Genomic DNA, 26,650 nt, shown 5'->3' with positions numbered 1-26,650 from the left:
TTGTAGGCTTGTTATTGGAAAAAAATGAAATAACATGTGAAAGCTTTTTCAAAATGATCAGTTTTCCAAAGGTGCACTGTTACCAAGCCAGATCTCTATTGGTTTTTTTCCTGTATGATGCTGGCCTCCTAACTCATCACGTCAGTTATTCACGTTGAATACTGTGGTGTGCCGGTGTTGTCCTAGATTCTTCTGTCTTCCTCGTTATGAAATCTTCCCTTGTGCATCCACTGTGTCCTGTTTGTGTCTGCATACCGCACACCTAGGACGATATCTGACATGTAGCAAGCGTTGAATAAATGTTGGTTTCATGAAATAACTGATGTCTGGATTTACTTTATGAAGTTTTTAAAAATCGATCTCTGTAATTAGACTTGAAGCTTCTTGTGAACAGGGATCTTATTTATTCATTATTATTATTCTCTGTGCATGGTGTATAGAAGGCATACACCTTGTATACAGGCATACACCTGTAATAAATATTGGTAGAGTCAGTTGATACAATTAATGTCAGGCTGTGGTCTTAGTGTGTCTACCAGCACCAACATATCGGTCATTTTGGTAATCTGTCAATTAGACAGAACCTTTGTGTTACTTTGTGGTAGTACCAACAACCATGGGCTGTTACCAGAACACAGTCGCCTGATAATAGAAACCTCAGAGAGATTACCTAGAAAATGGACAAATGTAGAGTTGGACGGCACTAAGTGATCTGCAGGGGAGCACTGTCATCATCTTCTCTCTCCTCCTGTCGTACTTACTTCTGGAGTATGGAGGTAGAGACTTCTCTGCTAGCAGCTCAGGTTAATAGCTGACCGAGCCTGTCTGGGGAGGAGGCACAAGACCCTTAACATAGCAGTCAGAGCCCTTCAGCCTGTCCTCCCTGCCTCGTCCCCATCCTTCCTCTCTCCCGCTCCTCAGTATATAAGCCACACTGGAGTTTACTTTTCTATTGTCCCTTCAGCTCGTCTTGGATACTTACACCAAATTTCTTTACTGGGAATTCAGTTCCTGTTGTATCATTTCTATGATAAAGTTACCATCCTCTCATTCTCCGCCCCCAGTTTTTACTAAATTAATTACAAATCTCCAATCGTAGCATTCATACTCTTTCAAAATCCGTCTCTGTTTATCTTTGAAATCTTACCCCTTGTACATCTAGCTTTTTTTCCTGCCACTCTGGGTTTTTAGTTTCTGGTGCTGTTTTTTTGCTACTTGAAGCAAGCGCCCTGCCCTTCCTCTTACATATTTTTCTTTTCTATCTGCCTCTTTTTGCTGTCACTCTTACTCACTTAATTTTCTTATGTGTTAAAATTGTAACCTTCCTTCAGTACCCAGTTCATTCTTCCCTGATCTTATCCTGTTGTTTTCCAGCTCAGCCCTTCTTTGAATCAAAAGTAATCTTTTGTCCTCTGAACTTCCTCAATATCTTGCCTGTAGCTTACCATAATCGGTTTAGTTAACACCCATCATCTCCTATAGATGCGGTAAAAAGGAAAAGATTCTCCTTGTGGTGAAAACTCTTAGGATCTACTCTCTAAGCAACTTTCCTGCATCTCATACAGCAGTGTTAACTATAGTCATCATGTTGGATGTTACATCCCTAGTGCTTATTTATCTTATAACTGGAAGTTTGTACCTTTTGACCACTTTCCTCCAGTTCCCTCTCCCCAAATCCCCCACCACTGGTAACCACAAATCTAATCTCTTTCTATGATTTTTGTGGGGTTTTTTTTTTGTTTGTTTTTTAAGATCCCACATATAAATGAGATCATAAAGTATTTGACTTATTTCACCTAGCATGATGCCTTCAGGGTCCATCCATGTTGTTGCCAATGGTAGAATTTTCTTGTTTCTTTATGGCTGAATAATATTCCATCACACCCACACATACACCCCCCCCCCCAACTTTTTTATCCAGTCATTCATCAGTGGATGCTTAGGTTGTTTCCATGTATTAACACTGCTATGAATGTGGCGGTGCAGATACCTTTTTGAGTTAGTATTTTTATTTCCTTTGGATATATTCCCAGAAGTGAAATTGCTGGATCATATGGCAGTTCTTTTTTAATTTTTTAAGGAACCTCCATGCTGTTTTCTGTACTGGCTCCACCAGTTTACAGTCCTGCCAACGGCGCACAATGATCCCTTTTCCTTCGCATCCATGCCAGTGTTTATTATGTCTTTTTGGTGATGGCCATTTCAACAGGCATGAGGTGGGGTCTCATTGTGGCTTCAGTTTGCATTTCCCTGATACTAATGATGTTGAGCGCCTTTTCATGTACCTGTCGTCCATTCATAGATCTTGTTTGGAAAAATGTCTATTCAGATTCTTTGCCCATTTTTCTTTCTTTCCTTTTTAAAGTTTATGTGTTTATTTATCCTTAATACTAACCTTTATTCATAATCAAGGAATGAACACAAAATGCCAGACTTATCAAATTAATATTTTTAAAAATTACAATACCCAGTGTTGGTTAGAGCCCTGGGAAACTGGTACTCTCTGCCCTGCTGGTGGGTACTAAATAGTAGTTTTCTAAAAGGCTTGTGAAAATACGTTTCAAAGAGCTACAAGATGCATACTACATCTGATCCAGCATTAGCGCCTCTAGCTTAGGAATCTAGTGTGAGGAAATATGCATATATGTGGATTTAAGAAATGTGACAGTTTATATACATCAAGAAGTTAATAATGGTCATTTCTGGGTTACAGGCTAATTTTTTTTTAAGTTTATTTTTTATTTTTTAAAATTTACATCCAAATTAGTTAGCATATAGTGCAACAATGATTTCAGGAGTAGATTCCTTAATGCCCCTTACCCATTTAGCCCATCCCCCCTCCCACAACCCCTCCGGTAACCCTGTTTGTTCTCCATACTTATGAGTCTCTTCTGTTTTGTCACCCTCCCCGTTTTTGTATTATTTTTGTTTCCCTTCCCTTATGTTCATCTGTTTTGTCTCTTAAAGTCCTCATATGAGTGAAGTCATATGATATTTGTCTTTCTCTGACTAATTTCACTTAGCATAATACCCTCCAGTTCCATCTACGTAGTTGCAAATGGCAAGATTGCATTCTTGAAAGTTTATTTATTTATTTTGAGAGAGAGTGAAAGTGGCTAGGGGAGGGAAGGAGAGAGAATAATCCCAAGCAGGCTCCACACTGTCAGCACAGAGGCTGATGCAGGGCTCAAACTCACGAACCACGAGACCATGACCTGAGCTGAAATCAAGAGTTGGATGCTTAACCAACTGAACCACCCACGTGCCCCCTGCCCATTAAAAAAAATTTTTTTTAATGTTTATTTATTTTTGAGAAAAAGACAGCACAAGCAAGAGAGAGAGAGGGAGAGAGAGAGGGAGACACAGAATCCAAAACAGGCTCCAGGCCCTGCGATGTTAGCACAGAGCCCGACGTGGGGCTTGAGCTCACAAACTGCGAGATCATGACCTGAGCCTAAGTTGGACACTTAACCGACTAAGCCACCCAGGGGCCCCATCCCTGCCCATTTTTAATTGGATTATTTGGTTTTCTTTGCTGTTGGTTGTATGAGTTCTTTATATGTTTTGGATATTAACCCCCTATCCTTTTTTTTTTTTTTTTTTTTTAATGTTTGTTTATTTTTGAGACAGAGAGAGACAGAGCATGAGTGGAGGAAGGGGAGAGAGAGAGAGAGAGAGAGAGAGAGAGAGAGAGAGAGAGAGAAACACAGAATCCGAAGCAGGCTCCAGGCTCTGAGCTGTCAGCACAGAGCCCGACGTGGGGCTGGAACTCACGAGCTGTGAGATCATGACCTGAGCCAAAGTCAGACACCCAGCTGACTGAGACACCCAGGTGCCCCTAACCCCCTATCCTATACATGATTTGCAGATATTTTTCCCCATTCAATAGGTTGTTGATGGTTTCTTTTGTGTGCAGAAGCTTCTCAATTTGATGTGGTCTGACTTATTTTTCATTTCGTTGCTTGTGCGTTAGCTATGATTTCCAAAAAATCCAATTCCAAGACCATGTCAAGGAGCTTTTTTTCCTTTGTTTTCTTCTGGGAGTTTCATTTCTTACAATTAAGTCTTTAGTCCATTTTGAGTTAATTTTTATGAATGGTATAAGATAGGGGTTGTTTAATTTTTTTTTTTTTCATGTGACTATCCAATTTTCTCAGCACCATTTATTAAAGAGACTATATTTTCTTGTTTGACATTTTGAAATAAGGGCTACATAAGTGTGTATGTAGTTGTGATTGTGCTGATAGCAGCAGATACCACAAGTGGCATAGCCTTTGGTGATGGGATTTTTCTGAAATGGGCAACAATTCTTTTATTTCTTTTGTTAACAGTTCTTGGTATGGTAAGGTTCTAGACAAAATATGGTTCAGTCTTTTCTCAGTTTACGTGGTTAATTGCATTACTGGAAAACTCAGTGTATGTTAAAATAGCACAAAATATTTTGTATTTTTGTATACACTTTCAGGCTTAGACATTTAAGGACAGAATGATTTTGTGGCAGGCATTTGACAGTCGTGTGAAAAGTAGCATAATTGTTCATTGTGCAGAACTGTCTCCTGCATTGCAGAATGTCTAGATTTCCTGGCCCTGCCCATGAATACCAATAGCACGCCCCAATCATTTTGTTAACCAGAAGTGCACTTAATATTTCAAAATTCCCTCTAGGGGGCAGTTCTTTTGTGTTGAAAACCATTGACCTAAATTCTTGAGTGTGTCTTGTTGGCCTTACCTCCTAATCAGAATTGAGTTTTATCACTTGTTTTGCTAGTTTAATAGGTACGAAACGAGATCTTTGTTGCTTTACTTTGTTTTTTTAAATTCATGTTTATTTCCAATATATATTTTCTCTTCATTGTTTTATTTAATTTGCCTGTAATTATAGTGTACATCTTTGTCTTAAAATTTTTTGTGTATTTTGTTAATTATTTAGCATGTTTTTTCTATTAGATACATTTTAATAGTTAAGTTCAACTTTTTCATTGTATCCTTTCTACTTTACATGTTTCTTGAAAGCACTTATTTCATTTTCTGACATTTAATCATTTAAATATTAATGCATTTAAAGAATTAGAATTTCCTACATTAAATTTATTTGTAAGTTTTTAAGAATTTAAGAGCTATTAAGCCTTAAAGCTTAATAGCCTTGGTCTTTCATAGTGTGTTTTTAAAGAATGATACTCCTGTCTTTTTTTCAGAATTGGAAGGGATAGCAGCTATGTCTTAAAAATGCATGTTCCCAGGCCCCAGTCCAGATCTATACAGAATTTCAGTTTCTAGTGATAGGGTCTGGAGATACACAGATTCTGCACCCTCCCCCAACCCCATGATTCTTGTGTATGCAATGGAGTTTGAAAACTAGCTTGCCTTTTTTTTTTTTTTTTTTTTTTGCCTTAAAATATTTTTTTCTTTCCAATAGTGTGTTGTCTGGAATGTATGCTAAATATTTAGATATTCTTTAAATATTTGGAAACCATCCAACTACTTTAAAAAAAACTAATAATTAGCATAAAACAAATGGACATCTTCCAATTTTATTTGTATACGACATGCAAAATTTTTGACATACCTCAGTGGAATAAAGCGAACTTTCTAAAGTCTTCCTGTTTCCCACTGGTAAGCCTTGACATTCTGAAACATTTATGTAGTATCTACTGCATGCCAGGAACTATTTAAAGATTTAGGAAGTGAGGTTTCCATTCAAAAAAGGCTGACACTCTTGTGGTGAAGAGATCTTTACATGGCTAACAAATAAGTTAATGTGAGGCTTGGTATGAACAGCCTGTAATAGACACAAGGGGGAGGGTTGATTTGGGGAGTAAAGAAAAGGCTTACCAAAGGGAGGACGTTTGTGCTGTTCCTAGAAAGAGTAGTAGTACTTCCTAAGTACTAGGATCGAGGTGGGGCACGGCCGTGCAGTTAGTGGGGAGTAGTGCAGGCAGTAACACAGGGTATGAAAAAACTTGTTGGGTTTGAATGATCATCATTTGTGGCGTTAGCTGGGGGAAGGGATACATGTTGGAAAGTGTTCATAGAAGATGAGGCTGGGGAGGCGGAGTAAGCAATTTCAATTAGAATTCTAACAAGGTTTGTTTATTTTTTTTGGATCGTATAAAATCATCTTAAATTTTATATAGAAGAATACGTATTTAATAATTTGGCCTGAGAATACCCAATAAAGCTTTGAAAAAGAATAGTGGAGGTGGAGGGGGCTTCCTTTTTAGATATTAAAACATTCTGTAAAGCGACCAAATTTAAGTCATTATGGCATTGGCATAGGAATGGACAAACAGACAAACAGATACATCAATCGACCTATATAAATGAGGATTTAGTGTAGAAAAATTGGTATTTCAGTTCATTGGGAAAGGGTGTATTTTTAACAGATGATGATGGCATAACTGACTGTACATTTACAAGATAATAAATGGCACCTTTCCTAAGCTACTTATATAAGTAAGTTCCAGATGAATATAAAATTTAAGTGTGAAGAAATAAGCAATTGTCTTGTGGGAAATCTAGGAGACTGCATATACACTTTAGGGTTATGCTTTCACACTTTTGGACCTAGACCCATAGTAAATGTATTTTACACTGTGACCCCAAATATAGTATTTACGGAAGGTGAAACAAGTTTCACAGAACTTTGCTTACCTTTACTATGTGCGGTACCTTTGTTGTATATCTTCTTCCATGTAACTGGAAACAAAAGTATTACCCATTACATTTATTTCATGACCCACCGTTTGGAAAACACTGATGGAGGAGATGGGAGGGAGAAACCACTGAAGCCAGACTCAAAACTAGAAGCTATAGGGGTGGCTGGGTGGCTCAGTCAGTTGAGCATCTAACTCTTGATTTTGGCTAAGGCCATGATCTCAGTGTTGTGAGATTGAACCCCACGGCAGGCTCTGTGCTGAGCATGGAGCCTGCTTAAGAGTCTCTCCCTCTCTCTCTCTCTCTCTGCCCCCCTCCCCCGCTCACTCTCTTTGTCTCTCTAAAATAAAAAACAAACAACAAAAAAACCTAGAAGCTATAAAACGTAAATATATGACTAGAACAATGAAATCTCACTTCATACCTATCACGTTGGCAAAGAAAGAAAAAGAAAGTACTCCTTGGCAGGAGGTGGGGAGTGGGAACAGGGAAGGGCTCTCATCCATTCCTAATGTAGTTGGTTGTTAGAGCTTCTTTGGGGAAGCAATGTGGCAAGACCTATTAACATTAAAAACAAATGCTCTTTGATCCAATAGTTCATTCTTGGGAACTTGTTCCATAGAAGTTAAAAGGCCACTGTTTACATGAACAAGCGTGTTTATTGCATCATTTCCTGGTGACAAAAAAATGGGAAATGGAGTAAACACACATTATTGGGAGATTGGTTGGATAAGTTATGCCACACCCATGCCGTGGAATGTTACACAGTCATTAAAATGAGTTTATTATTAGTTGGGAAGATATTCATGAGGCATTGTTGAATGTAAAAAAAACCCCACAGATGTAGAGAAGTATACAGTCCCTATCTATGCAAGTATATAAATTATTTTGATGTGATTGAATTAGGGTAGAGCAAATACAAGAGGAAATATTAGGTTGTTAACATGGATTATCTATCCAGGGAAGTGAATCATTTGGACAGGAAATGAAGCTAAATAAAATGAAAAAGGTAAAAAAAAAAAACCCACTACACTAAAACAAAGCAGGGGCGCCTGGGTGGCTCAGTCGGTGGAGCATCCGACTTCAGCTCAGGCCACGATCTTGCGGGTTCATGAGTTCGAGCCCTGGGTCAGGCTCTGTGCTGACAGCTTGGAGCCGGGAGCCTGCTTCAGATTCTGTGTCTCCCTCTCTCTCTGCCCCTCCCCCGTTCATGCTCTGTCTCTCTCTGTCTCAAAAATAAATAAACATTAAAAAAAAATTAAAACAGGGGCGCCTGGGTGGCTCAGTCGGTTAAGCATCCGACTTCAGCTCAGGTCATGATCTCGTGGTCTGTGAGTTCGAGCCCTGCATCGGGCTCTGGGCTGATGGCCCGGAGCCTGGAGCCTGCTTCCGATTCTGTGTCTCCCTCTCTCTCTCTGCCCCTCCCCCATTCATGCTCTGTCTCTCTCTGTCCCAAAAATAAATAAACATTAAAAAAAAATTTTTTTTAAAAATTAAAACAAAACCTCTCTGTAGTCTAATATTCTTGTGTATTTATGTAAGGGGCTGTATGTATAGTGTGTGTATATTATATTGTATATACATATGCACGTATGTACGTGTTGATTTAAAAAGGTGAGGAAAATGTGTGGTGTGGGAAAAAAAGTTATCATCTGATGGAGATGGCTCCCTGTCAGAACTTTGCCTTTTTCCCCTTCCATTTTTGAGAGTGTTTATTTTGGGGGGAGGGAGGAAGAACACCAGAATATCCTTGGGGGAATCCCTTATAAACCTGAGGAAGCAGAGATAGTCGTAATAGTTGAATCCAGCCTTCCTTCAAATTGTAGGTACCTTGTTAGATGCTGGTCTAACTCTCTTGCCATCCCATGTTCAGGGCCTCTTGTTCAGAGGAGAACATCAGACCTCATAGGGTCGCTGAAAAGTACCTGGGCCCAGGGTCCATCAGATTCCAAAAAGAAGCTGAGAAGACTGGGGTTGGGAGGGTATGCAAGGGGGGAGGTGGAGGTGGTAGGTTCCTCTGTATGGAAAGGAGAAAGAAAGGTAGTTGGGGCCCAGTCTATGAATGACTTTGACTTTCATGCTAGGGAGTTTAATCTTCATTCTTCAGGCCTGTAATTCTCAAATGCCATATCCTTTGGAAAAACACTGATACTTGAGCTGGAATGAGGTTTTTTAAGATGAAAATTTAACAGTGCTGGTCTTTCCCAGTGTGAAGAAAAATGAGCTTAAGGGAAGCATTTTTTAAAGATTAAGTGTACCCCTGGACTTTGCTTAAACTCTCTGGCCAGGCATACAGATTTCAGAACAAGTAGAAAATGGAAGTTGAAACAGAAATGAATTGGAGAAGGCTAACTAATCATCCTCGATTCTCTTCGTGAGTATGGTGTTTATGATGGTAACGTTTACATTGCATTCATACAGATACCGTTTTCTCTGGCTAAAAGTTTTTTATTTGTGTGGTAGACATAGATCATTTCACGGGGGAATGTATAGGATAGGAAGAAGGCAGTACATGCCAGGGTAAGAAACATGGTCTCTGGAACCCAACAGATGTGGAAACAAACCCAGCTCCACCATGTTATAGTTCTGAAGCCTCAGGTAAGAAGTAAACCTCTCTGTGTCTCTGCTTTTTTGTCTGTGAAGTAGAGATAACATTCCTTAATATTCACCGAGTTGTTGTGATGATTGCGTGAGTAGCATGTAGTAAGTGCTCATTAAGTGGAGCTCTTAATATGTTTTCTGAAGAACACTGTGACTTCCAGGTGTTCCTTTACCGGAAATTTGTGTGTCACTGCTGCAGGGAATGAAATACTCTCGAAGAATTTTATGTCTGATTTGAGGGCATTGGTGGGAAATTGCAGGGGTATGTTTCTAGCATGATAGAAAATTGCTGGAAATTGGAAATTGTTGACTGAAGAAGCTGGATCTTGGAGTAAACTCTTTCCTTTGTCTTCCTTTCTCAGGGTGCTTCATTCTTCTATCTTTTTCTATCTTGGAACATAGAATGAGGAGGGCTCCCTCATATTAGGAGTGTACCAAATCAGATCATCTTCTCCCCCTGCACGGTGGCGTCTGTCCCAGTTCCGCTCCCGGGCTTCTGAGGCTCTTTTGGGGAGGTGCTTAGACAGCTGCTTCCCAGGGTCCACCTTCCTACCTGACCTCGCTGAGAGGCTATTTTAGGACATTCTCAAAACATTTAGACGCGTATTTTCTCAGTCGTCTTGGCCGTATGTTTGTAGCTGCTTTATCTTACCATGTAGGATAAATCTGTTCTGCTTAGTTTTATTAATTTGCAACAGTGTTTAACAATAATTCTGTTTTGTCTTTTCAGGTGCCATTTGGACAGTCCTTTAGCGGCACGATGTACTCTGAGTGGAGGTCACTGCATTTGGTGATTCAGAATGATCAGGGCCACACCAGTGTGCTGCACAGCTATCCGGAGAGCGTTGGGCGAGAGGTGGCAAATGCGGTGGTCCATCCTCTTGGGCAGGCCTTAGGTACCCCTTCAGTGGCTGGTAGTGAGAGCTTGTTAAAAACTGACAAAGAAGTAAGTGTTTTCTTCATTTCGTTTTACAATGTGAAAACATAATCTCGTCACTGAAGAATTTATTTAACATTGTCTTTTTAATGGATTTCTGTTTAATGGAGTAGTACATCTTTCTTAATTGTGACCTTTGTTTGGGTTGAAGGCTGGGCTGACTGAGAGTTTGTGGGGGTCATAAGGAATACGTTGTGCCGTTGTGCTGCTGGCTCCCTACCGGCCAGACCCAATTCTCCACTTGAGCTGTGGGCGCGAGACAGAGACTTGAGTGTCAGGCCCCTTCCCCTAAGCTCTGGGCCCAGTCTTCAGATTTCTATTCAGAGGTGTGTTTGGAAGGTCTTCGCTGCTACCCCCATATGGCCTCTGACTGAAGGCCTGTCTTCTGTCAACTTTTCAGGCTACACATATGTGTTGAACCCGAGGTCCTCCTTTGTCTCCGTGTCTGCCTGCCCTTACCGACTCCCAGGTTTAAGAGTGCTACAGAGCAGCTAAGCCTATATGGTTGTGAGCCCAAGTGTTTGGAATTGGAGTTGTGTTTGCTGTCCCTAAAGATAAGGGCTCTTGGAGTAGCTTGGCCTGAAGTTGGTCCTGTTCTTGGATTCAGGAGATTGGGTTGAGGTAAAGTTTTCAGAGGGAGGTCATGAAGGGACCCTGAAAATGGAGGGATACAGGAACTTGCTAGTATGAGGTCTGGCTAAGATACGGGATTAGAACTGTGTGCTGGAGGAAGTTTATACAACCTTCAGGCTTTGGGTTAATTTATTTCTCAGACTCACCTTTTTTTCTCCCTCTTTTTGATTTCTTTCTAATGAAGGAGAGACGAGACTTAATCTAGATATAAAGCTAGTCTAGATACAAAACTAGTCTAGATATAAGATTTGTGACTCTAAAGGCAGTTTATTTACTCTCTATAGGCCATAGGTTGCAGGAGGGTGAAGCTCCTCCGTTTGAGGAGTGTTTTTCTCTCTTCACAGGACCTTAGCAGAGACAACCCCTGAGGACTGGCACTTGCCCTGGTGTACTCTCCTCTTGGTGGGTCTGGAATCTTCTCCTGGGAAGAGATGGCACATGAGTGGATAGAGGCGCTCTGGTGCCTGCCTTGTTTGTTTTCCTTTCCTACCTTCTAAAAGATAGGAGACAACAGTCCTTGAATTATACAGTGTCCTCTGGAATTATACAATTAAACTATTATGAAGGTGACACCTAAGATGTTTTCTCCTTTAGGTTTCATCTGACAATTAGGGACTTGCAGCCCCTTTTAAAATCCCTTCCTAGGCGTGGTTCCGTTCCTCCCACCCTCCTGTGTTTGTTACAGCTTCACTGTGCTGTTGCAGGCTTTAATGGTGATTGCTCTTGTAGATTATATTATATTACATATATTCTAGTGCTGCACATATTTTTACCCTTAGCTCTTGTAGTTGTTTTTGAGCTTGAAATTTTCAGTACCTGTGTTTAATCTTGTTAGATTCAACTTGAAGTCTTTTGGAATCCTGAATTTCTATCCAACAAGTTAGCTATCCATTTTAGCTTTGTGGATATCTACAGATGGTCAGCATGTGATCTGTTTTTCTCTCTTTTCCTAAGTTAAAGTCTCAGCAGGGCCTTTGGTGTGCCACTGGGCACCGTCTTCCTAAATGATCTTGGTACATTAGCCCATTGCTGGTCTCTCCTCTTGTGTCTTCTAAATCCAGCCGTTCTGCCTTCCTATGGGTCCTATGCCTCTATCTTGTCCACAAGGATATCCTGCCTCTGACCACATTTCTTGCTAGAGCCCAGATCTCCCTGAGCCAGAGGAGGGTGTTAATGGTATGGTGAGAGTAGCTTTAGATGTCTAGCTGGAAGACTAGGGCTCAAGTTTTCAGTTCTACCATTTCCAAACCAGTGACTTGGGCCAAATTGCTTAATCTTAATAAGTGTCAGTTTTCTTATCTATAAAGTGAGGCTAGTTTACCTTCTCACACAGGGTTATTTTGATGGTTAGAAGCTGCTTATGAAAGTGCTTTGTAAACTGCCAGGATTGCACAATTGTCTGCTGCCTTCATAGTAACCTTGTTAATAAAGGAATGATGCCTGTCTGGCATGATTTGTTCGTTTTGAGTATGTTGGTTCCTAGTGATCATGCTTTCCTTTTATAAGTGCTCATGAATCAGCTGCTTAGTAATTTGTCCCAGAGTTTAGTGTGGAATTCCCTGAAACTTTCCAGTCTGTAGTATCTGGAATATCATTTTATCTTCTTTTGCAAATTGTGCTGTTTTTCCTTTGTCGCCACATCATGTTCATTCTTCATGGGCAGGTTCTCTCAACCCTTATCATGTGATTCAGTTAAGTAAAGAGGCTGGAATTCATTTAGTGCAGCTAAGTGCCTTGTTAAGATCTTACCCAGCTTGGGGTGCCTGGGTGGCTCAGTTGGTTGAGCGTCTGACTCTTGATCTTGGCTCAGGTCATGATCTCACGGTTTGTGGGACCGACCACCGCCACCCCTGTGGTCCACCCCTGCGGTCCACCCCTGCCTGCCCCATGTCAGCATGGAGCCTGCTTGGGATATTCTCTCTCTCTTTCTCTCCACCCCCTACCCCCATCCCCCATTCGTTAACATGTGTGCTCTCTCAAAAGAAATAAACATTAAAAAAAAAGACCTGGGGCACTTGGGTGACTCCGTTGATTAAGCATCCAGTCTTGGCTCAGGTCATGACCTCATGGTTTGTGAATTCAGGCCCCCCCCCCCCCCCCCAGAGCCTCTGCTGGCAGCACAGAGCTTGCTTCGGATCCTCTATCCCCTTCTTTCTCTGCCCCTCCCCACTTGATCCTGCACACGCTCTCTCTCAAAAATAAACAAACATTAAAAAAAAATTAAAAAAATCTTGCCCATCTTTAGTCCCTTCTCACTTGTGTTTGTTCTTACCTTCCCATGTTCATTATGTTCTTTGGCAGAAAAAAATAGTCACAAAATAAGAGTTGAGCAGGTCATCTTCCTTCCTATTGTTTGTTAATATTGCATAATCTGGAAATGGAATATAATTGAATATATGTATATGATTTCCTAAATGACACACATACCTGTATATAAATTAAAAGGAGAAAAGTAGCTAAAATTTTCTACTTTTTTGTCCCAGTCTCTATGGAAAATCAGGATGACCCATATTTGCTTTTTATTTCATAGGGCAAATAATAATAATGTCTAATGGGTAAAGCCAACATGGAAGTGATATTTAGAAAGAAGTAGTTTATTGTTTTCTTAAATATTTTGCTTAGGAAATGTTGTCTGAGTATGTTTTATCCATGGAAAGTACATTCTCAAGAGTAAATCTGGTATATAGTTGAGATGAATATACTGTCAATTGAGAGATTTTTGGTAATAAAAGAGGTAAGCATTTTAAATCAGTCTGCTGAGATACAGTAGGGATGTGTGATAATTCTGAATGTATATTTTCTTTTGTTTAGGTGAAATGGACCATGGAAGTGATTTGCTATGGATTGACCCTTCCATTGGACGGAGAGACTGTAAAATATTGTGTTGATGTATATACAGACTGGATTATGGCTTTAGTGTTGCCGAAAGATTCTATCCCATTGCCAGTTATTAAAGAGCCTAACCTATATGTTCAAAGTATACTAAAACACCTGCAAAATCTTTTTGTACCAAGGTAAGCTATACCATCTGTCTGACCTGTTACCAGGATTATAATAAAATATTCATAAATGTTACTTTTTTCTATTATAGGAGCTGATTTCATTGTTAGTCTTTTGAAAAGTAACTTTCATTACTGTTTAATTAAAGAATGTATTAATATGAATGATAAGAGAGATGGGCTTATATAATATTTACTAGGAGTTTTTATCAAGTGTGTACTCATTTTAAAGGCTTTTGGTTTTCTAAGATCTGATAGCTTTTATTTTTATTTATTTATTTTTTTCAACGTTTATTTATTTTTGGGACAGAGAGAGACAGAGCATGAGCGGGGGAGGGGCAGAGAGAGAGGGAGACACAGAATCGGAAACAGGCTCCAGGCTCTGAGCCATCAGCCCAGAGCCCGACGCGGGGCTCGAACTCACAGACCGCGAGATCGTGACCTGGCTGAAGTCGGACGCTTAACCGACTGCGCCACCCAGGCGCCCCTCTGATAGCTTTTAGATATTAAAATACTGTGACCCCTTTCCCTTCCATTCAAAAAACATACTTTTGCCTGTCATAATTCTTTTCTCCACTTAAGCTAAAGGCAACTAAGCCTTCTACCTTAAAATGAACCTTTCCTATGAGAGAATGAAGACATCAAAGTAAGCAGACTTGAAATTATTATGGACAAATTCAGAGTTGGCCAAAAGATGATCTTAATAGTTTGGTACTGATTTTTTCCCCTACCTTCTGAGACAGTGACCTTAAATATCATAATATGGGATATGTACTTTATTTGGGCTTAATGTTTTTTTTTTTTTCCAATTCTAAAAGATTATAGGTCATTGTAAGGAGTTTGGGAAATACAGAAAATAATGGAGAAGAAAGCATTAATTAGGGTTTCCTTTAAGAAAAATCTGGTTTCAGCTATTTTTTTTATGTGTTTGAAAGAGGTAAAGGGGCTTGCTTCCTTTTGGGAAAGTTCTCATTAAAGCTTTTTTACTATCAGGTGGTAAGGGACTTTGGGTCTTCCAAAAACCACTCTGTAAATTTTAGCTTTTTAAATTTAGAAGGAAGATTACTTTGGGGTACCTTGCTGGCTCAGTCGGTAGAGCATGCCACTATTGATCTCAGGGTCGTGAGTTCGAGCCCCACGTGTGTTGTAGAGTTTACTTAAAAAAAATGTTTTCTTAAAGAGTTTTAGAAGGAAGATCACTTTGCAGAATTTGAATAAAAAAGTCTCTGTTAAGAACTCTGATGTGTAGGATCAAGTATAAACTCCTTGCCTTGTGTGAAATGCTGACTGTCATCTGGCCCCTAGCCAGATTAGCTGCTGCTAATTCTGCATGAGCCCTGCTCATTGGTCAGACTCATAAATTAAACATTTCCTTAAGACTCCATCATGATCTTCCCCACCTTCACCTACCCTTTTGTTTTCTTCCTCTTCCTCTCTCTCTCTCTCTCTCTCTCTCTCTCTCTCTCTCAGCTGTCCACATCTTACTCTTGTTGGTTCATTTTAAATTCTGCCTTGTAAAGAGGAATCTTACTTTACCATCCAGGCCCACAGTGATCATACCTTTTCTGAACCTGTGTGGTTCCGGTACTTCCTGTGTCACTCTTTTATCTCTTCACTGTTTTTTGGCTCTTAAAACGTGTGTGTCTCATTTCCCTGTCTAACGAACTTGAAGGCAGGATCTAGGTCGTATATATATTTTGGGCTTTCGCAGTACCTGGTGCGGTACTGATATTACCTTAGGTGTGAATTAAATGCTTGTTGCTTGATTTATTGATTTCAAATAGAAGTAATAATAGGAGGTGGTTGGCAGTGATTAGCATATTATTTGTGTCTAAGGCTCTTCTTTTTTTTTTTTTTTTTAAAGTTTATTTTGAGAGAGAGAGAGTGTGTGTGTGTGAGAGAGAGAGGGGCAGAGAGAGAGAGAGGGAGAGAGAGAATCCCAGGCAGGCTCTGTGCTGTCAATGAGGAGCCTGATGTGGGGTTTGATCCCATGAACTGTGAGATCATGACCTGAGCCAAAATCAAGAGTCAGACGCTTAACTGAGCCACCCAGGCACCCTTCTAAGCAGGTTCTTCTAAAATGGTACAATAGTTCTGGTGCTTTCTTGTCATTCCATGTAGGAGACTAGTTCACTGGGCTTTTTCTTTGGCCATGGGACAGTCTCATGGGTAGTATTGTCACTGTTTCTTTCCTATTTGTACCCTTACCACCTCTTAGTGCTCAATTCATTTGTATTGATGAAAAATACCAATGGCATTTGAATTAATTGGGCTTTTTCTTTTTTTGCCTTTTGAGAACCTGAGTACCTTGTTCATTTTACTGTTTGTAATTAGCTTGTTTTTTCAAGAGTGTTTGCATGTTTCTGAGAGGATACTGAACTGAGTACTAGAGTTTTCCTGGCCAACAGTGTCTTAGGGAGCTGAATATTTTCAGTGCTAAATATTGGGAGTTAGGATCTCATCTTCCTTTTTTTTCCCCTTAAGTTTATTTATTTATTCTGAGAGAGAGAGCGCGGGAGAGAGAGCAAGCACAAGCTGAGGAGGGGCAGAGAGAGGGAGAGACAGAATCCCAGGCAGGTTCCACACCATCAGCATAGAGCCCGGTGCAGAGCTCGAACTCAAACCGTGAAATCATGACCTGAGCTGAGCTCAAGAGTCAGACACTTAACTGACTGTACCACCCAGGTGCCCAGATCTCATCTTTCTTTATTGGAAGTATCAGGTTTTTTTAATCCATATCACAAAATTGTCATCAAGTTTACTTAGTTGTTGTTATAAAAGTGATACCCAAAGTGTTTTTACTACTTTGCTAGAGATAAGTCAGAGTGGGGATAACCTTTCTCTTTTTGCCTATCAGTTTGATCTCTTTTTTGTTTGCATAATTGAGTGAACAGTGAACCATCTTTTAAAATCGATTAGGGTTTTCATTGCGCAAATATATTGTAGTTTAAAAATGTAATATTCTTCTAAAGCAGTGGTTGGCCAACTTTTTTGATAAGGAGCCAGATAGTAAATATTTTAGGCTTTGTGGGCTATGTGGTGTCTGTTGTAACTAGTCAGTTTTGCTGATGTAGAGAAAATAGCCATAGATAATACATAAATGAATGAGCGTGGCAGTGTTCCAGTAAAACTTTATTAATAAAAAAAAAAACAGATGGCAGACAAGATTTGACCATGGGCTATAGTTCACCAACCCCTGTTCTCAGAACAGGTTTTCTGAAGATCATAAGTTGTTTTGGAAAATATTGAGGGGAACAGAAAATCTCTGGTATTTAGACTTTTCTACTTATTTATTCAGTAAAGATGACCTTATTTCCCTTAGCCATAGAAACCTGGACACTGCTTATGAGTTTAGGCCTTCTTAATGAGGGGGCAGTACCTACAGAGCAGATGTCTCCTTTTGTACCACTGGGCAGATAACTGGAATTGGTCGGTAGGCCTAGGTTACCACTTGGGATGCTTAAAGTACTATCGCTAAGTTGGAAGAGTGTCAGCCCCAGTGCTGTTTTGATTCTTATACTGGACTTTTTCTTGTATGGCCAGAGGAAATTTATATAGCTATTGTATAGTTTCTTACTGTTCTTCAAGTAGCTAGAGTTACAGACACAAACTGGAGCCTCATGGCTTCACGTGAACTGGATTCACCTCCAGCTGAACATGGCCATCTCCCTGCTCTTGGGGGCTCTTGCCTTTTCCTAGGTGAATGTCTCATTTTGCTCTAGGTCTGACTTCTTTAGGAAAAACTTAGGAATGTCATTTGTTTGCAACTGTAAGGTAAGTGTCTGGTTTCTGTGCCATGGCCCAGAATCTGAGAATCTTCTATCTTAAGGTTGAGGTGGGAGTGCTAAGGCCACTCACTTTATTTTCTGGATTTCTTGAGGAAGCTCTGAGATTGCCTACTCTGATTTACTCATGTTTTATCTGTTCTTTGTGACATGAGTCATAATATAGAAACTTGTCCTCAAGTTTCTCAGTAATATTAGTTATTTGTTATTAGTTATTAATATTAGTTACTTGTCTTGGATTGTACGTAGGAGGTCTGGAGGCCAACTCACCACTCACTTATGCAGTGAGTTTCCTGCTACTCTTGAAATTCTCAGGTAGTCTGCTTTGGAAAGCAGGGATCAGGGGCTGGGGCCTGGACCTCTGTCTTCAACTCTAGCCCCAATACTTTGATCTGTTTTATTCTCTTGAGAAAAAAATGCACTTGTGGACTAGAGAGTTATAAAACTTTTCTAGGGTATCTTGGGAACCACCATCTTAGGTTAAGTTGTTTTTGTTTTTGTTTTTGTTTTCAATTGGAACAGCAGTAGCAGGCGCTCATTTCTGAGGCAATTGCCTCCATACCTCATCGGTTTTGGTGACCTGTGAGAGTATTTCATTGGGTCTGTAGGTTCTTCTCTAGCAGGCATTAGCTTCAAAGGGACCGTGAGCACTATGAATGCACATTCTGAATTCTTGTGAATGTGTATTTAAAAAAATTTAAAAAGGATACAAAGGCCATTCTGCTTCAGTGTGAGCAACAGAAGTGGCTGTGGGTATTAACGCATTCACTCATCAGAAAATGGTGTGCCTGTTACGTGCCAGGCACATTTTAGACTTAGAAAATCCAGAGGGGAAGCTTACATTCTAGTGTTCCCCTCCTTCCCCAGGAGCTATTCAAGCTCTCAGAGAAGTGGTTGGTTGAGATCCCAGGGTGACAGACTGTGTGATGGTGAAATAGCTTTGAACCGAGGAGGGTGCACCTGGCCCTGTCTTCTGATGCTCTTAGGAGTGCCGTTGGGCCATTGCTTGCTGTGTACATAAGTTGCCTGTCCTTAAGTTGTTGCTCTCTTTCCTCAAGGCTTGTCAGTGATATCTGTCTGTCTTCTTCAGACAGGAACAGGGCTCCAGTCAGATCCGACTATGCTTACAGGTCCTGAGAGCTATTCAGAAACTGGCCCGTGAGTCATCCATCATGGCACGAGAAACGTGGGAAGTCTTACTGTTGTTTCTTCTGCAGATTAATGACATTCTTCTAGCCCCGCCAACTGTTCAAGGTCTGTTTATTTTTCTTTTCTAGTTTATTTCCAAGCTCCAGATACAGTTCGCTTTAAACTCAACGATGGGTAGACTCAGTGGGGATTTACATTTTGGCATGGCATTTGGCAAACCAAGGTTATATAACAGTTCTTAGAATGGAAGCCCTCACAGGCATAATATGAAGTTACTTTACCTTCAGTGATGATTTTGCTAACGTGGGGGGAGCCTCTGCATTAATGCGTATTTGATAATGATAGGAGTAGTAGCTGTTTAGTATATTAGGATAGAGCCTATATAAGGAACAACTAACTAAAGTAGAACCTGTAAGCACTGTACCTGATTACAAAGTAGTTATCAAAGTAGACACTAAAAACTTGACAGCTACAGAAGATACTTTGTTCAGCAAGTGAAATCTACAAAATCTTCAGTGTTCTATCTGGAAGTATGACAGTTTGCCATTCATTACCTGGACATCAAGAAGCCTCCCGTTTTACACCTTCAGATTGTATTTTAGAAGCCCTGCCGTGTACGTTGTAGCAAGCGTACCCAGATTGGAAGTTGATATCCTAGTACTGGGTTCCCTTGTTGCCTGTTCATCTGTGTAGTCTCTTTGCCAACAGACATGCACGTGTGCTTGTGATCTCACCCAAATGCAGTCCAGGAAAGTACCTAAAGGAAATCACAGAATTCCACTATTGACCCCATAACAGGAATACTTTGTTACTGACAGTAGCTGGCCAGTCATTGACTCATTGGCTCTTTGCTGCAGAGTCCTGGTGCCAGGGGTCTCAGCAACTCAAAGCGGACAGTTCCTCCCCTTCTGGGGCTTATTGTTGAAATTTAATTTTTGTTCATTTGAAATACACATTCTTGTAACTTTTCCTGCTAATCCCAAGTTTGCCTTGTGGAGTTATACAGAGTACAGACCCCTGTTTTTCTCCCTAGTTCCAGGGCTCAGGACAGAGGGACAGGTCTGGTTTTGTGGTTGAGGCTCTGTCCTGCCCAGCATCGGTCCTTTTGCTCCCTTCTTTGTCCCTCTCTCCCTTGAAGAGTAGCTTTCAAACACCTGAAAGTTTTATAACAAAGTTTGGAGGTAGAAAGACCTGGGTGTTTATTTGCTCTGATTCCTTCACATACTGTGTAAACTTGGACAGCATACTTAAATTTTCTCATCTAAGTTTTCTCCTCTTCAAAATGGGTATAACTAACCATTGGTAAAAGATATAAATACCTATCCTGCAGGATTAATGTGAGGTCGTATACATGAACCAGTCAGCACAGAAACGGACCCAGTAGTCACACATCATAGACATTTGTCCTTTCCCTTCTCCTCTGTGTCCTGTCCACTTGCTGGAAGACTAAGATCTTTGATAAGAAATGAGCAGCGTGACTCGAAAACTTTTTTAATGATTTATTTATTTTAGAGAGAGAGAGAGAGAGTTAATGAGGGAGGGGCAGAGAGAGAGGGAGACACAGAATCTGAAGCAGGCTCCTGGCTCCGAGCTGTCAGCACAGAGCCCGACATGGGGCTCGAACCCATGAACCGTGAGATCATGATCTGAGCTGAAGTCGGACTCTTAACCGACTGAGCCACCCAGGTGCCCTGTGACTTGAAAACTTAATAAATGATAATTGGTTGATGTTGTTATGATTTTCTTCATAGGAGTTCCTAAGAATAGTTTCTCATTCTTACTAATTAAATGGCTATTTGAAAGTCAGAACTTAACATTGTAGTTATTTTAATTTTTTGACCACTTATCTCAAATCATTGAATTAAAGATTTTTCTTTAAAAATGAGTGTGCCAAAGTTGTTTTCTTTTTGTTGGTAAGGTGGCATTGCTGAGAATCTAGCAGAGAAGTTGATTGGTGTTCTCTTTGAGGTTTGGTTACTAGCTTGTACTCGGTGCTTCCCAACACCTCCTTATTGGAAAACAGCCAAGGAGATGGTGGCAAACTGGAGGCACCACCCAGCAGTGGTGGAGCAGTGGAGCAAGGTCACCTGTGCACTCACATCAAGGTAGGTTGTCATCATTGACTTGCCTTCCTTCATCCACCTGGCCTAAGACAGCTTTCCCCTAGTTCTGTCTTACTGGGATTCATGGAATATGTTGTAAAAAGCCTGTATCCTGTCTCTGTTATTGTATTTTAGATACAGAATCGAGCCGCTTTTTAAAAATAGATATAGCAGGGGTGCCTGGGTGGCTCAGTCAGTTAAGTGCCTGACTTCGGCTCAGGTCATGATCTCACGGTTCGCCCGCGTTGGGCTCTGTGCTGACAGCTCAGAGCCTAGAGCCTGCTTCAGATTCTGTGTCTCCTTCTGTCTCTGCCCCTCCCCCGCTCATGCTCTGTCTCTCAAAAAGGAATAAACGTTAAAAACATTTGAAAATAAAAATAGAGGGGCGCCTGGGTGGCTCAGTCGGTTAAGCGGCCGACTTCGGCTCAGGTCATGATCTCGCGGTCCGTGAGTTCGAGCCCTGCGTTGGGCTCTGTGCTGACAGCTCAGAGCCTGGAGCCTGTTTCGGATTCTGTGTCTCCCTCTCTCTGACCCTCCCCCGTTCATGCTCTGTCTCTCTCTGTCTCAAAAATAAATGTTAAAAAAAAAAATTTTTTTTAAAAAGAAAATAAAAATAGATATAGCAGTTTGACTAGTGCCTATTAAATTACAACCTTTCAGATTAAGCAAATATAGAGAAGCAGATAAATTCTGCACCTTACCTCCCTTGCCAAACTCCCACTCTTAATCTTACTACTAAAATATTCATGATTATTACTTAAACCAAACTATAGAAAGGTATAAAAGTTTTAAGTTCACTAGAAATCCTATTATATATGTTTATACATAGTTTTACAGAAATGAGACCATACTATAATGTGCTGTACTATAACCAAAGTAGTTTGTTATAATAATTTTACTTTTCTTACCATTTATATACAATATTATCACTGTTCTGTGAGTAATAAGGCTTTATTTTTTTTCAGGCTTGATTTTTCAATTCAACTCTGCATATTTTAATATGTAACTCTAAAAGATGAGGATTCTTTTTTAAACACAATCACTGTACTATTATCACCCCTAAAAAAAGTTAACAGTTGTTTAATATCAGTTAGCCATTCGATGTTTAAATTTCCCTTGAATGCCTTAATTTTTTTCTTTCTGTGGTTGATTCCGTTGAATCCCAACTAAGAGCTCACTTATTACATTTAGTTGACATGTTTCTTAAGCCTATCTTAAACTATAGGTTCCTACTCTCATTTTTATTTCTTTGCAGTTTTTGTTATTGAAAAACTTGGGTTTTTAGAATGTTTCACATTCTGAATTTTTTTGATTATGTCTTAGTTGTGTTAATATGTTCCTCTGTCCTCTGTATTTCCTGTCAACTGGTAGTTAGATCTAGAGACTTGATTTGATTTAGGTTTGGTGTCGGGGGAGGCAGTGTGGAGGCAGGAACAAATTTAATTAATTATTTATTTATTTATTTTTAATTTTTTAGAATGTTTATTCTTGAGAGAGAGAGAGAGAGAAAGAGAAAGAGACAGACAGGGTGTGAGTGGGCGAGGAGCAGAGAAAGAGGGAGACACAGAATCCAAAGCAGGCTCCAGGCTCTGAGCAGTCAGCACAGAGCCTGATGTGGGGCTCAAACTCAAGAACTGTGAGATCATGATTTGAGCTGAAGTCAGATGCTTAACTGACCGAGCCACCCAGTTGCCCCAGAAACAAATAATTTATAGGTAGCATTATGTATCAGAAGGTAGATTGGTCTTTTTCTGAGTTAATAAAATGTTTATACATTTATCATTATTTAAATTAAAAGATGGAGGTTTTGGAATATTCTTTTGATTCTGGTATATCCTAGTGAATGTCAAAATTATAGATCTATTTTTAAATAATACTTCTTATCTTGATTATAAAAGTAATACATTGGGGAGGTGGGCACCTGGGTGGCTCAGTTGGTTAAACACTGGACTCTTGATTTCGGTTCAGGTCATGATGTCACAGTTCGTGGGATTGAGCCCTGCGTCAGGCTCCTCGCTGATAACACAGGGCCTGCTTGGTATTCTCTCTCCCTCCCCCCGCTCTCTGCCTCTCTTCTGCTTGTGCTCTTTCTCTGCCTCTCAAAATAAACAAACAAACAAACATAAAAACACTAAAAGCAATACATTCTCAAAATAGAAAACTTGGAAGACAGAAAAGTACCCATCACTTACAGGCAACCAGTGTTAACATTTTAATGTATTTTTTCCATTTCTCTTTATAAAAAAAAGAGTATTCTATGTAGTATTATTGCCTGCTTTTTTTAAATGTTTTTTTTTTTTTTTTGAGAGAGAGAATGGGTATGCACACACAAGCAAGCAGGAGAGAGAGAGAGAGAGAGTGGGAGATGAGAATCTTAAGCAAGCTTCATTAGCACAGAGCCTGATGTGGGGCTTGGTCTCCAGTGTGAGATCATGACCTGAGCTGAAATTAAGAGTTGGATGCTTAACCGACTGAGCCACCCAGGTGCCCCATTATTTGCTTTTTTTTTTTAATGTGATTCTTAACCACATTAATTACATGTGCCTTTTTCATTCTTTAATCTCAAGATATTTTACTTTTGCAATAGTAGAAAAAATTTATATTATCTTTGTGTTTTGTTACCGTTTTCATTGGTTTTTTTCTTAGTATAATTTATTGTCAAATTCGTTTTCATACAACACCCAGTGCTCATCCCAGTAAGTGCCCTCTTTAAGGCCCATCACCCACTTTCCCTCCCCACCCCCGTTCAACCCTCAGTTTATTCTCTGTATTTAAGAGTCTCTTATGGTTTGCCTCCCTTCCTCTTTGTAACTTTTTTTTCCCCATTCCCTTCCCCCATGGTCTTCTGTTAATATTCTCAAGATCCACATATGAATGAAAACATATGGTATCTGTCTTTCTCTGACTGACTTATTTCACTTAAGTATATTCAAGGTCATATTTTTAATGGCTTTGTAGTTTTTCATTATGTAAATGGAATTATAATTTATTTAACCATTTCATTGTTGTTTAGATATTTATGTTGTTCCCAGTATTTTACTTTAAACATATTGTTGGGGTGCCTGAGTGGCTCATTGGGTTAAATGTCTGACTTCACCTCAGGTCATGATCTCGTAGTCATGAGTTTGAGCCCGGCATCGGGCTCTGTGCTGACAGCTCAGAGCCTGGAGCCTGCTTCGGATTTTGTGTCTCCCTCTCTCTCTCCCCCTCCCCCGCTTGTGTGTGCTTGCTCTCTCTCTCTCTCTCTCTCTCTCTGTCTCAAAAATAAAAATAAAAAACATGAAAAATATTGTTGATGTGAATATACATTGTGTGTGTGTATTCTGGTTATTTCTAGACATAACTTCTAGATATAAGGTATAATTTCTAGATAGAAGACAATTGAGTCAAAGGGCTTTGAACCGTTTAAATACATTTGGAATAGTACTAATAAATTAAGTAACTGAATTGTTGAATTACTTTTAAGGTACACTATAAATTCTGAACTTCATGTAAGTTATATAGCAGTTGTTATTATGGATAAATTACAGCTTAGTTGTGGGGCGCCTGGGTGGCTCAGTTGGTTAGCGTTTGACTTCAGCTCTGGTCATGATCTCAGAGTTGTTGAGTTTGAGCCCCCACATTAGGCTCTTTGCTGTCATTGCAGAGCCCACTTCAGATCCTCTGTCCCACCCCCCCGCCCCTCCCCTGCTCTCACACTCTTGCGCATGTCTGTGCACTTGCTCTCTCAAAAATGAATAAACATTAAAAAAATTATAGCTTAGTTGTGTTGAAGGAGTTTGCAGTGGGATGAACCTTTTAAAAATAATTTAACAATTTATTTATCTTATAATTCTGTAACATGATATAACATAAGTTGAATATTATATGACTATATAATTATTTGCAATTATAAATAAACATTTAAAAATAATTCATGATTTTATAAATTGATAATATATGATTTGTAATTTTATGTATTATAAAATTAACATAAAATTAGCGTATCATATACAATTTTTATTTTATTTATTTATTTTTTTTACCGTTTATTTATTTTTGAGACAGAGACAGAGTATGAACAGGGAAGGGGCAGAGAAAGAGGGAGATACAGAATCTGAAATGGGCTCCAGGCCCTGAGCTGTCAGCACAGAGCCCGACGCGGGGCTCGAACTCACAGACTGTGAGATCATGACCTGAGCCGAAGTCGGATGCTTAACCAACTGAGCCACCCAGGCGCCCCTCATATACAATTTTATATATTTCATACTGTATATTATAAAGCTACATATATAAAATTAGATTTTTTTTTTTAATATGAAATTTATTGTCAAATTGGTTTCCTTACAACACCCGGTGCTCATCCCAACAGGTGCCCTCCTCAATGCCCATCACCCACTTTCCCCTCCCTCCCACCCCGCATCAACCCTCAGTTTATTCTCAGTTTTTAAGAGTCTCTTATGGTTTGGCTCCCTCCCTCTCTTCCCCCCCACCCCCTTCCCCTCCACCATGGTCTTCTGTTAAGTTTCTCAGGATCCACATAAGAGTGAAAACATATGATATCTGTGTTTCTCTGTATGACTTATTTCATTTAGCATAACACTCTCCAGTTCTATCCACGTTGCTACAAAAGGCCATATTTCATTCTTTCTCATTGCCAAGTAGTATTCCATTGTATATATAAACCACAACTTCTGTATCCATTCATCAGTTGATGGACATTTATGCTCTTTCCATAAGTTGGCTATTATTGTACAATTTTATATATTGCATACTATATATTATAAAGCTACATACATAAAATTAGATTTTAATGATACATAATGTTAATGTGTAACATGTATATGTGGCTTTATAAATTATAGGTACATAACCTAAAATATAAATTAAATATATAAATTATAAGTAATAATTTTAAAAACAAATTATTCAAGTATTTGAAAAAGTTTTTTAATCTTTTACAAAATTGGAAATCCCCTTTTAATTTCTCTCTTGTCAGTAAGGGTTTTCATCGATCTTACTTTTGTTACGTATGATACACATTTCATCTGTTTTCTCTCGTATTTCTCTTACCTCTTTTCTTTAATGTTTGTTTATTTTTGAGAGAGATGGAAACAGAACGTGAGTCAGGGAGGGGCAGAGAGAGAGAGGGAAACACAGAATCCAAAGCAGCCTCCAGCCTCTGAGCTGTCAGCACAGAGCCCGACGCAGGGATCGAATTCACACACTTGTGAGATCATGACCTGAGCGTATGTCGGACTCTTAATCAACTGAGCCACCCAGGCCCCCCTCTTTTATCATATTTTAATTCTTGAATATATTTTTCACTCTGTTAAGAAATGAACTTGGTGGTGTGCAATTTTTTTCTATTCTAGATTGCTACGCTTTACGTATGGTCCTTCATTTCCTCCATTTAAAGTTCCTGATGAAGATGCCAGTCTGATCCCTCCTGAAATGGATAACGAGTGTGTAGCACAGACGTGGTTTCGCTTCTTGCATATGTTAAGGTACTATTATTTAGTCTCACGTTTGCTCTTTATCCAGTGTCTCAGGGCACAAACCGTGCTGTAGCTCTCATGTTGGCGCTCAGTGTGTGGCTCCTAAGTACAGGCCTCAGGTGGAGCCACATGGGACAGTAGGTGTATCTGCATCACGTGGCTCCTGCTGTTCCTGTCCCAGCAGAGGCAGGCTGCCCTCAGCCGTGCTCGGTCTGCACTCTCTGGAAGCTTGTCCCCTGCGGTACATATGACATTTGTTCTCTTGCCTACTGCTGCAGCCTAGATCATAGCTCTCCCAGGACTTCGTTGCATT

The 26,650-nt window shown here is 39.8% G+C and overlaps 1 protein-coding gene across 7 annotated transcripts in view; it reads left to right on the top strand.

Moving 5' to 3' along the window:
• RALGAPB (Ral GTPase activating protein non-catalytic subunit beta) overlaps positions 1–26,650 on the top strand; it is an 88,891-nt gene that overhangs the window by 4,192 nt on the left and 58,049 nt on the right. For all 7 annotated transcript variants that reach the window (XM_045444624.1, XM_045444625.1, XM_045444623.1 and 4 more), the window contains exons 2-6: positions 9,986–10,201; positions 13,637–13,839; positions 18,700–18,863; positions 20,677–20,863; positions 26,215–26,346. In XM_045444624.1, coding sequence (XP_045300580.1) covers positions 10,016–10,201; positions 13,637–13,839; positions 18,700–18,863; positions 20,677–20,863; positions 26,215–26,346 — 872 coding nt within the window. In that variant the 5' untranslated portion in view covers positions 9,986–10,015. The remainder of the gene's footprint in view (positions 1–9,985; positions 10,202–13,636; positions 13,840–18,699; positions 18,864–20,676; positions 20,864–26,214; positions 26,347–26,650) is intronic.

The sequence above is a fragment of the Leopardus geoffroyi genome, chromosome A3, assembly GCF_018350155.1.
Source record: "Leopardus geoffroyi isolate Oge1 chromosome A3, O.geoffroyi_Oge1_pat1.0, whole genome shotgun sequence".
NCBI lineage: Eukaryota > Metazoa > Chordata > Mammalia > Carnivora > Felidae > Leopardus > Leopardus geoffroyi.
The sequence above is the reverse complement of the archived record's forward strand: the minus strand, read 5'-3'. Positions and strand labels throughout refer to the sequence as shown.